We start from the raw sequence: 12,663 nt of genomic DNA, 5'->3' as shown, positions 1-12,663 counted from the left end.
GAAATAAGAATGTAGTTCTTTTTGAGCAAAAGTATTAAATGCAAGGAATGCATTCTTTTGGTGTGGTTTCTTCGTGCGGCTTCTTTTAAGGGCATCTTGTTAAATGTAGTTGCTTTAGGACTAAATTTATTATCAGTGGCCTGTTACACATAAATAGATTTCTGCTTTGGAATTATACAGTGAAATGAGACATAAGAACTGAGACTTCCCTTTGGTGAAACTAATTTTGTTGATACTTGTATTTTTCCTCTAGTTACAAGGAAGTTTTTATTTAAAAACTTAACAAAGCAGAAAACCTTATTATACTGCTTCTATCTTGTAACTTTGAAGTTCTAATAGCAATTTCATATACTATATAACTTCAAATCTGTGTTATAGTAATAGTGTAATGTTTAGTGAGTTAAACCAATACCAGACTTTGTTCAGTCAGTATCAGTATCACGTTGCATAGAAAATGCTCAATCTATGTGCTACTTTAAATTAAAAATAAAAATTTTAAAAAAGGACAAAAAAGTTCTCTCCTCTGATTCAGTTTTCATGTTTTAGTATTTATCCCCTCATTTCTTCTTGTTTGGAAGGTTTTCTTTATTGATTTTTTCAAGGAATATCCCTGTTGTTAATTTATTGTCTGCTAATGGAAACATTTCAGGTGAGGTTGGCTAGAGCTTTGGACAACCTCACTGAGCTGAAGAGACCCTGGCTCAGTGCAGGGGGGTTGGACTAGATGACCCCTAAAGATTGCTTCCAACCCAAACTATTCTATGATTTTGTGATTATATTTGAGCTAGCAAAGTTGGCAAAAGAATAAATTTATATTGTGTTTCAGTATCAGGATACTAGAATTGCTTATAAATATTGTAGATTGTAGGGGAAAAAATGTAGGAGAGAAGGTTGGGAAGGGATAATAAGCAGAAGAAAAGGGAAGGCTTGGGTTTTTTACAGCAGTGTACCTGTATTTGAAAAAGAGACATCAAATATTCCAAAGTTTAAATATTCTTAAAATATATATTATACGTATATTTAGGAAGCGGAACAAAAAAGGCGAGAAGAATGGCAAGGGTTTACGTCATTTCTCTATGAAGGTTTGTGAGAAGGTACAAAGAAAAGGAACCACCTCATACAATGAGGTGGCAGACGAGTTGGTTGCAGAATTCACTACCACTGATAATCACATTTCACCAAATGAATCAGTAAGTATATGGGAAGTCAATTACATGTGAACTGAATGGGGGAAGAGAAATTTCTTTTGAGATTTTTCTGGTTTTCCTACTGCTAAATGAAACAATTCAGATATTAACTGAGTTTACCCATTTGCTGTAATATGTTTATTTTCAAATATTTTTGACACAGGTATATTTTTGATTAATGCACTATGTCTACAGCAGGCTTATGACCAGAAGAATATTAGACGACGTGTCTATGATGCCTTAAATGTCCTTATGGCCATGAACATTATCTCTAAGGAGAAAAAGGAAATCAAATGGATTGGTCTACCTACTAACTCGGCTCAGGAATGTCAGAATTTGGAGGTATATGCATTTGGAATTCACAGTGACTTTGTGTTTGAGTAAATGTTTACAGCTTTTATATGTTCTGATGCAATATGTGCCTATAATCTTCTGAGATAGCAACATAGAATAGTATGGCCCTCTTTGGCTCTTTTTATTTTTTATATACTGAACACACACTCTTCAACTTTCAGATTGTTCAGATGTGTCTTTGTTTAATTCTTCAATGTCAAAAAATACAGCTTTTAAAGTACATGTGAAGTGGATCTGAGTGGAAGGTAGTAAAAAATTAATGTGTATTTCCAACATTGCAGTAGTGATGCTCTGGAGTCAGGAAGATTTGTTTTCTCCAGATGCTAAACAGACAATAAATCGGTGGTGATAGAAGTTGCATGTAGGTCAGTACATATAGGCATCATCTCCATTGCTGCACGTCTTAGCTTTTTGTGACAATTCTCTTACGTGAGTATGTCAGACTTTCCTATTGCATATCTTCGGGAAGAAGTGAAATGCTTTATACTGAAAGAAATTTGTAAGTTCTGACAGGATCTTTTTGCTATCCTGAGATTTGCAGAATAATAAAGTTACTGAGGTTTACTGAAGTAAATTCACTTCATCAGAGCAGAATGAGACGTATTTATTCTTAATAAGTCTAAATTTCCTTCAGTGGGACAAAAAAAATCAGTGTAGAAGGTGCCAGAGTGAGGGAGAAAGTGGAACAAAAGTGTTTTGGAGCCTTACTTAGAAAGGGATAATTCTAATTTTTGTTTGATACTGATAATTTATTTTTTATTTAATAGTGTAATTGCTGTCTAGATAAAGTAAATACAGGGTGTCTAATAATGAACAGAGATTTGTTTGAGTATCATCCCAAGTGAAAATTATTAGTTAAGAGAGTGATAATTGGAGCATAATTAATAGGGTGAGTATGGAAGGTGAAGTGGTTCCAAGAGGACAATGCTGTGTGCTGAAGAAGGAACCAGTTAACTGGAGGGATCTCCTTGGATCTATCCCACAAGTATGGCATTGTCAACAATGCTGGAGCAAAAGAAAAAGAAGTGTGGTTCATCCAGCTGAATTTGATGTGATGACTGATAATGTCCTAAAGAAGAGTTGGATAATATTAGTACTGAAGTCAAAAAACAACTTAGAATGTAATAATGCACAGTGAAGGCTCATGCATTTAAGATGGGAACAGTGGCATCTTCTGATTAAAAGAAAGTGAGAACTTGTTAATTGGCTGTCACAAGAGGAGGAAAGAGTTCTGTTAATCATTGAATAATTAAGCCATGAGTGTAATACTGCGAGTTTCTGAAAGCTAATGTTTGATTTGTAGAATTGTCACATCTAATAAATTTAATTTTGCTATTCTATCTGATATGGTTTAGCTTCATCCTTACACTGTTGAAAATCAATCCCAAGAGTGTATAAGGAACATAGGAGTTTGAAGGCTTCCTCATCAACTGTTTGTTGTTATAAATATTCCTGAACTTGTCCTTTGTGTGTAAATTAGACTGTTAGATTTGGTAAAATATGACCTGATAATGCAAAAACAGTGTGGGGAGCAATTAATAAGGTATGTAAAGCAGTGTAGTTTGTGTATGTGATAGAAAAATAGCTCAAGTGAGTTTTAAGGTTTTTGGAGGGAGGTGGTTATTTGGCTTATTTTCTAATGCTGAGTTGTAAGGCTTAATCCTACCCTTTTAATTTTTTTTTTTCAATACAGCATCAGGCCTTTTTGCATCTTCTCGTTTTTTTTCAGCTGTGTACACTTGGGGGTATTTTCACCAAAACCAAGCAGAAAACTGCATTCATGTGAATTTTTAACTTGAGTAATTTCCTTGCTAGTTGCACATTTTAAGGATCTGAGAAAATAGGGTTTTTTCAGGGCCAGTAATCAGTCTGTTTTTTTGGGGTCTTGGCTGACAGTAGCAGTTACCTAGGAAGGAGGAGGAGTAGGACCTGGAGAACACAGGCCAGTCAGGCTCACAATCCCAGGGAATCTGATGGGATGGTCCATCCTGGGAGGCTCTCTCTAAATATGTGGAAGATGAGAAAATGGTCAGGAATAGTCAGTGTGGATTCGCCAAAGGCAAATTGGGCTTAAGCAACCCGATTGCCTTCTCTGATAGAACAACAGGCTGTGGAGGGGAGAGGAGAGCAGTGGATGCTGTCTACCTGGACTTCGGCAAGGCTTTTGACACTCTCCCACTATATCCTCACAGGCAAACTCAGGGAGTGTGGCCTGGGTGAGTGGATAGTGAGGTGGATTGAGAACTGGATGAATGGCAGCGTCAGAGGGTTGTGATTGGTGGCACAGATTCTGGTTGACTGTGGTGTCCCCCACAAGTCAGTGCTGGGTCCAGTATTATTTAACTTGTGCATCAGTGACTTGGCTGAAGGGGCAGATGCCTCCTCAGCAAGTTCAGTGACAACACAAAGCTGGGGGGAATGGCTGATACCCCAGAGTGCTGTACAGCCCTTCAGAAGGACCTCAGCAGGTTGGAGAGATGGGCAGAGAAGGAATGTATGAAATTCAGCAAAGACAGATGCAGGAAGAATAACCCCTGCACCTGTATGGGTTTGGGGGCAGCCTGTTGGGAGGGCCACTGCTCTGTGGAGAAGGACCTGGGGTCCTGGTGGACAACAAGCTGTCCAGGAGCCAGCAGTGTCCTTGTGGCCAAGAAAGCCAGTAGTGTCCTGGTGTGCTCAGAAAGAGCATTGCCAGAAGGCCAAGGGGAGTGATGGTGCTCCTCTGCTCAGCCCTGCTGAGGCACACCTGGAGTACTGAGAGGAGACCTCATCTCTGTCTATCAGTATCTGACAGGAGGTGTCAGGGGATGGAACCAGGCTCTTCTCGGTGCCAAGCAATAGGACAAGAGGCAGTGGAAAGAAACTGATGGGCAGAAAGTTCCACCTGAACATGAGGAAGAACTTTTTTACTGTTGGGTGACTGAGCACTGGAATAGATTGCCCAGGGAGATTCTGGAGACTCCTTCCCTGGAGATATTCAAAAGCCATCTGGACGCAGTCCCAAGTTATGTCCTTGGGGGGATACATCATGAGCAGGGAGGTTGGAATAACAACCTCCGGTGGTCCCTTCCAACCCTATTTATTCTGTGAGTGATTAGAGAAGGTATTTTGTGATGTTTTTTTCTGTAACTTGTGGTTCAGGCATAACTGAGGCAGATACATTATCTTTATATTTAATTGCCCTCAATATTTCTTCTGCAATTTTTTACTCTTTATTAAAAGCAAACTTTGAAAAATTGAGTTGTTTGTGGCAGTGAATTTCAGGTGAATGAGAATCTTCTTATGCAATACCTTTTCTGTGGTTTTGAACATACTATATTTAATTGATATCTGCTGAATATTTTTTTTAATTGGAAGTGATGGTGCACTAGTCATTCCTTATTCGCTTTCTCCATCCTGTTCATTGTTTTATAGGGATCTCTCATGTTCTCCCCTGTTACTTCATTCTCCTTTCAGTAGAGTCCTAATTTATTCATTATTCTCTTGCATAGAGTCTGTTCTGTATCATTGATGATCCTGAGTGCTCTTTCATATGCTTGTCTTGAAATAGGACCATCAGAATTCAAGATGCAAACATTCGGCATCATAGAATAATGTAGTGCTAATTCCTGTTTGGTACTCTGTTGCTTGCCTAATAATTCAAATTTTTGGCTGTCACAGTATACTGAGCTGATGCATTTTGCAGATATTGTAATTTTAGATCTCTGCCGAATGTCATTTTATTTCTAAAGTATGCGTGGATTAGATTGTTATCTCATACATACTTAGACTACACTCTGTTTACCGGAAATAATTTAGGTGATATAATCATAAAGTGCTACAAGGCACTTGGGGTTTGCTTTATGACAAGCTCTCTTTTTACTATGCCGGGTAGCACAGCACTGCCAGCAGATTCTGTCACCTTGTCACCTTAATGTGATTGTCATTAGAGTAACAGTCTGTCCCTGTGGGAATCTGCTAGGGAGCTTCTTCCACTAAGAAAGATGTGTATTTCCTAGCTTTTTGTCTCTTACCTTTTCTGTTATTATTTACTACATATTAAATACTGTGAGGCCTTAACCTTGGGCTCCATAGCAGCTTCATGTCCTTAACCATCTTTGATGGAACTTCTCCAGTACCTCGAATATCGAAAGACTCTACATCAAATAGATCCTTCTTGTTTATCTTTGCCTCTTTGGGAGAATTCCAGTTAACACTTTGAGGCATAACTTCTGTTTGTAAAGATGTTTTTGTCTTCTTTACAAGTTGTTGTATTTTATTCCCCAGGGTTCTAATTCTTTTTCTTGTTAGTTTCCATGGGTAGTACTGATGTATCTTGATGGTTAAGTCTCTAAATTATGTGTAGAATCTTAATGATTGATTGCTGTATCTCCTGCCTCTGGTTCTCTGATGTCAAAATGATTTTGAAGGGAGAAAATGCTGGCATAAAATGCTACTTAAAACTGACAAACTGACCAGTCCTTTTTATCTGTCTTAAGGTGGAGAAACAGAGAAGAATTGAAAGAATAAAGCAAAAACAGTCTCAGCTACAAGAACTCATTCTACAGGTACAGTCAAGGTACTCTTGTCTATAGGGCAAGGTAACTTACATCTGTATTCCTCTTGTTTTATCCCAGTCTGAGGAATGGGAAACTTCTAGGAAGGCTGGAGGTGAATTTCAGGAGAAAGTGTATTTAGCTTTATTTAATACTGTAGTTTAGCTGGGCCCATGGCTGTTGGCCATTGCTATTGGGGGTGCAATCAACCTTCCATCAGTTATGATGAATTTGTTCAGAGTTTTAAGTGTGTTTAAACAGGGTTTATGCTGATAGGAGAAGTGTTTCATACCATACCCTCTGAATTTTCCAGTTCAGTTCAGGAACTGAACTAGATACAGGTATCTCGAATTCTTTTCTATGTTAGCATCCACAGATAAAAATGATGTGACTGTAGAAGTTGTCTGTCACAGTACTCTGCATTGTGCCTCTGGAGACTTGCTGTCATTGGTGTGTAAGTGGCTGGACCAATGGGAAATTGAGGTTGAACTCCTTCCCGCATTTCCCTTACTACACTTGGGGAAGCAATAGTCTATTTCCCAAGTCACTTTGCTGCTGGTCCACAGAAATGTATTCCTGGGTAGATGTGTTACCTACACAGTAGGAATGAGAATCTCAGGGGTACAGAAAGAAAGTACAGATAGCTGTGGGACAGCTGCCTGTGTTGGCTTTGGAATTTGGTCTTAATTCTTGTTTATTTCATTTGATTTTGTGACGAGAAAAATATTTTTCTTGGTTTAGTAGCTTACTGAATCACACGATTTATAACTTGAGTTTCTGTGGTTTTTAATTATTCAAATTGCTAGTTTGTAAAATGGGAGTATTCCATTGTAAAAAGCAATTTTGATAAGATGTTAAAGCCACTAATCTTGAAAGGGTAGTTCAGAAACCTAGTGCCAGATACTCAAATCCCAAACATTAATTTTTATAGCATATAATTAATTTCAGTATTAACATTCAGGAATACTTTTTGGACTGCAGTAGCTAGTAGGGAAGAGTAAATGGAGAGGAAATAGGATGCTATGTGAAAAATTATTTTTCCAGTTATTATTCCCTCTCCATTCTGCCAGGGATCTGTCCAAGGAACTGTCCTGATGTAGTTAGTAGAATGTGGGGTTTTTTTTCCTCAGTGAAGTTTTACTGTGTTGTCTTTTTTAACACTATGATCTGGGACTCTTCTTGTATCTTAACATGCAGGAATATGGTAAACACTTTGCCCTTTTCTCCATTTACTTGCTGCAACCGTTGCTGGAATCCTTAGGAATTTTGTTAAAGTGATCCTAAAAGCTTCATTCATACTCTAATATCGCTGTTGTTTTTTCTAGCAAATTGCCTTTAAGAACCTCGTCCAGCGAAACCGTCAAGCAGAGCAGCAGGCAAACCGACCTCCACCATCCAATTCTGTCATCCATTTGCCATTTATCATTGTGAACACCAGCAAGAAGACAGTGATTGACTGCAGTATTTCGAATGACAAGTAAGCTAACAAAGTTTTCTCCCTGGCTTTTGGAGCTCTGAGTTCATATGAACATTCAGGTAGATTTGTTAAAAGATTAAATACAAACTTAATTTACTTGTGCCTTTTGTATATTGGGAACATGCACTTCAGAGAACTGTTTTACATACCCTTTTAATAAATAGACTAATTGATTCACATTTGGTAACTTATTTAAAACCTGCTATCTATTGATACTAGGCATCTCTGTTGAATTTTTATGTCATACTTAACCAAGCAGTGTTTTCCTTTGGCTTTAACACCATGAAATGCAGCTGGCGGAATTGAAAATGGATTTCGCTTTCAGGACTGCTCTTCTCCACTTTTGGTTCAAAAAGCTGTATTTTTCATCAGCTAAATGAAAACGGAATGAATGCAGTCACAAGCAAATACATAAATCTTGAAAAATTTGATTGCTTAATGTGATGTGTCACTAACACACTTAACACTCTGTAGAGCTTTTGAAATGCTGCAATTCCTAAAAACTAAAAGGTAGTTAAAGTTATTGAAGCTAATTGAGACATTCTTTCCTCTCCAGGTTTGAATACCTATTTAATTTTGACAATACTTTTGAAATTCATGATGATATAGAAGTACTAAAACGAATGGGAATGGCTTGTGGGCTAGAATCTGGAAGCTGTTCAGCAGAGGACCTAAAAATTGCAAGGAGTTTGGTTCCTAAAGCTCTGGAACCATATGTGACAGGTTAGTTACTCCAAAAAGAGTTGATTTTTTTCCTCCTTAATACAGGACTCTAAGTAAAAAACAGGAAAATATCTTAGAGCAGTTAAGTTCCACTGGTTTGTGGTAAAGGTTTTTGTCAAGTTCTCAAATTTATCTGCTTTTTAGTGTACCTTAGGAGCAAATAACAGTGATTGCTAAAGAATGGACTGTAGCTCTTTGCAAAACATTTTGCATCAAGCACAAGTAGATCTTTCAGTGTGTAACTCTTTTAAGAGAACAGTATTTATGCTTGATTCAGTTGCAAAGGCAAAAGGTAATAAGCAAAAGCATACGATGAATACTGAAGTGATCTGTCTTGCTCACTTCAAAACAAATGGGTTTTTAAAATGTATTTTGAAATGTTGTTGTTGCTTGCACTAGCTTCTTCTTTTTTTTTTTTTTTTTTAAATTATGCTGTTTTGGATATAGTACATGAATATGTTTTGTTGTTTGGGCTCCAAGACTCCTTTTCTGGACTTAAAAGAATTAAGCATTTCCACTGAATTAAATGGGTGTGTTCGGAAGGATTCCTGAAATGCACATTGTTTGTTTTGCAGAAATGGCTCAGGGATCAATCAGCAGTGTATATGTCACATCTTCATCAGGTTCTGCATCAAACGGCACAAGATTTTCAGCCAGGTGAGATGAATTTTTCAATTAGTTTTTAAAATCTGTGGTCATCCAAGAATTTTGGATATTAAATGCTTCATTAAACAAGTTCTGTTTTGATTAAATGTGCTATGTGTTTTAAGTTTATTCTCAGACACCACTTCTGTGGTGGTTCTTAGCTGTGTCATGAAGGAAATCCTTTCCTGTATGGTGGAAAGGTGTTGGAGTGGTGTTATTCTTGAATGTATTTGTTGGGGGTTTTTTTCTAGTTTTGAGTTTGTCACAAGAAAATAGATACTTCTCCAAAGATACAGTATTGGAAAGATTACCCCTTGATTATTAGTATCTAACTTCAAAAAAGATTCTGATCTTTGGGTTTTGAACAGCAATCAGAAGCTAGTAGCATGATAAACCATAACTAGTATTCAACTTTGTTACTCACCAGTTCCTTATTGCTGTATTAATCAAAAAGATGCCCTTCTGTGAGCTCCACGAGGTTGTAAAATGAGTTAAATATTCAACAGTTGGATTCTGTGATCTCGAGTCTTTTCTAACCTAATTGATTCTATGATCATTGAAATGTTTGACATTCGTAACAAACGCTTGAATTAAGTTCTGTATTGTTTTGTGTAAGGGAACTGAAGCTTGAGTGAGCATTTTGCCAAAATATCTTTAGAGATGCTGAGCAGTACCTAAAATCTCTGTTTTCAGTAAGTTCCCTTCTGTGGTAATGAGCATGGGGTAGTGAAAAAGAGCACCATGTATTTTTAAGACTTTGAAATTTGAATAGGCCATTGTTTGCCAGAGACCAGTAGAAAATCAGAGGCTGATTGGGGTTCATTATCTTGGTGAGAGTACAAGAACTTCTACCATTTCCATTTCTTAGGAGTTTGGAAAAGGGCAGTGACAAATTATGTTTAATTATAGGATATATATGAATATTCATGGCAATACAAGCTGTGCTGCCAAGGCAAATAAAGGCTGTACATTTATTTAACAAGGTCTCTAAAGAAAGTTTGCAGATGTCTGAAGATGCAGCTACCAATATCGTCATCTCAGTTTCTTTGCCTTACTTGCTAGGATACTCAGGTTGTGAAATCCAGTTCTGTTTTTATCAAAAAAGAGAGGAGAACGGATTTGGGGTTTGTACTTTCAAAGTTTACAAAAGTATAAGAACAATTTTGTTTTCTTTGCTTTTGAAACTGCTTTTGCAGATAATTATGGCAAACCTGTTATAAGTCACCTGACTACAGCTAGACAGATATATTAGTACCTTGCTGCTGAATAAGTGTGCAGAACTGCAGAAATTCTTGAGAGTGTCTTACTGGATATGTTTTTCCTGTGAGTTTATATGGTGTACCCTTGCAGTTTCATTCTGTGTGATGATGGACCATTGAACTGGCTCAGCAACAAGTGTGCATGATTGAATATGTGCATTAGCTGGATTAGCATTTAAAAACTTACTAGCAAACATGTTTTTGAAAGCAATCTTTAAATGATGAATGTCTTTCAAGGCAGAAACTATTTTTCGTGATGAAAAAAAAAAAAACAAACCCAAACCCAAAACATTTTGTCACCAATTTGTGGCCAAGTTTAATAGTTCACTTATTTAGAAAGTCAACAATTAAATAGATGGCCAAAGTAGCAAGTAATAATGGAGGCAGGAATTTTCTGGCTCTATTAAAATAAAACACTGCACAATGAGAAGAAAACTGTTTCAGATGAAAAATACAACACATGACAGTTTGCTATGTAATATGAAGGAGTTAAAGAAAAGCTATTAATTCCTCAAGTTTTCCAGGTCTCTGTGTCAAGTATAGTGATTCTGAAAGACATGATTTACTTGCACGTGTCCAGTGCTTCACAAAAATACTAAAGAACTTAGCTTTGTAGCCTTAACACTAAATGTACTATAGAAGAAACCTGAAAAACATGTTCATAAAGTGCCTGTGAAAATATTTAATCTTTTATATAAAACTTAAAGGAAGAAACCTAATTAGAAGATTACTTGAGACTGCTTAAGCTTTTTGGAGACAGCTTGGACATTTGCTAAGGACAGTTTATAAAGTGGCAGTGGCAGATTCTTTAAGGGAATGGACTAGATATGGGAGAAATCATGAAGCAATGCTAACTGACTTTTTTTTTTTTTTTTTTTTTTCCAGTGACTTTTCCAATGGTGGAGATGGGATGTTGGCTACAAGTTCCAATGGATCTCAGTACAGTGGTTCAAGAGTTGAAACACCAGTTTCTTATGTTGGGGATGACGATGATGATGACGATGATTTTAATGAAAATGATGATGACGACTGATGCCCTTTCCTTGTAGACTATTTCTTGTTAAAATTCAGCAGGCTTCAGGAATAAATTGTTCTAGGGAGAAGTGTCTCAAATTACTTTGCCCCATCCCCCAAGGAGAATATTGGTAAGCAGTTCTGAGTTTAGAAATTGCACCTCTGATAAGCAAACAAGGATTGTTTTATGTAGGATATTTTTAAATGTGGTGTGGATGTGTGTTTTTGATACCAGTGTGTTAATGCAGAGCCTTTATTTACTCTTGTTTTAGGGTTTTTGGTTTGTTGGTTGTTTTTTGTTTGGGATTTCTTTTTTACTTGAAGGAAAAAGAATTTTGCCCCAAATGTTCTTTCAAAGTTTGCTAAAGAAAATGTAGACACATCATTGAGAAATAAAATACTATCCTTCTGTGGAAAATGAATACACTGAATGGCAATTTATTTGGAGTGTATTTTGATTATGCCACTTTTTGAGGGATAGTGAGCTAATGTAGTAGTGTTTTTTGTTAATCATGCAGTGTCCAAAGAACCAAACAAGAAAGATACGTCCTACTTTTTTACATGTTAAATTCCAGGAATGTTGTTGTGAACTTATTTTCCCTTAAATTATATCTAACATTATGATTCCATCAAGTTTATATACTTTTCACTGTATGTTGGGACATATGAATTACAAAGTTTTTGGCAAATGTTTACTGCCAGTTGGTGCAGCTATATAAAATGTCTTGAAGGTTTGGAATGATTTATTGCTTATGGTAAAATTTGCCTGATTTCTTACAGGCAGTCTTTGGAAACTTTTTATTATATAGTTGTTTACATACTTATAAGTCTATCATATAAAGACATGTACTGAAACAAATGTTTGTATTTGTTTCATAAGCATCTTCCTGTAATCTATTATAAAGTTGAAATTAAATATAGAGAATGTTTTAAGTTTTTTAACTCAAAATTTGTCAATCATTTTTAATAGTTCATTTTTATAAAAGGAATTTCAGGGCAGGTGGTAGTGTTTTTAAATTTATTCACAAACAATTAACTGCACAAATACTGTCAGCTGCCTATTCTAAGACAGTAGTCTTTTTATTGAAACACAAATAAACTTTTCTGTAATATTTTATGGAATATAAAGAGACTATAATTGTTTGACTTGTTTAACCTTGGCACTGTTAGTTTTTATTAATAAAACGCGCATGGGCATTTTTAACAAGCTCTGTGGTTTTTCTAATTCTAGGATTATTTTAGAACATTTCGCTTCTCGTCACAAGACTTAGAATTAGCTGTCTTGGATGAATGCTGCATCTGTGCTACAGAGGGCCCAGAGTTTTTTGCTTTGATTTAGTAATTTGCCCTTAGAGCTCTTATTAACTTATGATGCAAAAGACAATAACTTACCTGGTATATGCTCTTCTTTCATATCTCCTTATTTCATCCATGTTGCTCCTCAGCATGACAGATCAATCTTAGTATTC

The 12,663-nt window shown here is 36.4% G+C and overlaps 1 protein-coding gene across 5 annotated transcripts in view; it reads left to right on the top strand.

Annotated features, from left to right (window-relative positions):
• The window catches only part of TFDP1 (transcription factor Dp-1), a 40,320-nt gene extending 27,919 nt beyond the window's left edge, over nucleotides 1-12,401 (top strand). For 4 of the 5 annotated variants that reach the window (XM_040056391.2, XM_040056392.2, XM_040056390.2 and 1 more), the window contains exons 6-12: nucleotides 1,025-1,190; nucleotides 1,383-1,529; nucleotides 6,020-6,088; nucleotides 7,402-7,553; nucleotides 8,110-8,276; nucleotides 8,852-8,933; nucleotides 11,066-12,401. In XM_040056391.2, the coding sequence (XP_039912325.1) occupies nucleotides 1,025-1,190; nucleotides 1,383-1,529; nucleotides 6,020-6,088; nucleotides 7,402-7,553; nucleotides 8,110-8,276; nucleotides 8,852-8,933; nucleotides 11,066-11,213 (931 nt within the window). In that variant the 3' untranslated portion in view covers nucleotides 11,214-12,401. The remainder of the gene's footprint in view (nucleotides 1-1,024; nucleotides 1,191-1,382; nucleotides 1,530-6,019; nucleotides 6,089-7,401; nucleotides 7,554-8,109; nucleotides 8,277-8,851; nucleotides 8,934-11,065) is intronic. The other variant, XM_040056394.2, reaches the window with a different exon arrangement.
• Nucleotides 12,402-12,663: the final 262 nt, after the last annotated feature.

Source organism: Hirundo rustica, chromosome 2 (genome assembly GCF_015227805.2).
Source record: "Hirundo rustica isolate bHirRus1 chromosome 2, bHirRus1.pri.v3, whole genome shotgun sequence".
NCBI classification, from domain to species: domain Eukaryota; kingdom Metazoa; phylum Chordata; class Aves; order Passeriformes; family Hirundinidae; genus Hirundo; species Hirundo rustica.
The sequence above is the reverse complement of the archived record's forward strand: the minus strand, read 5'-3'. Positions and strand labels throughout refer to the sequence as shown.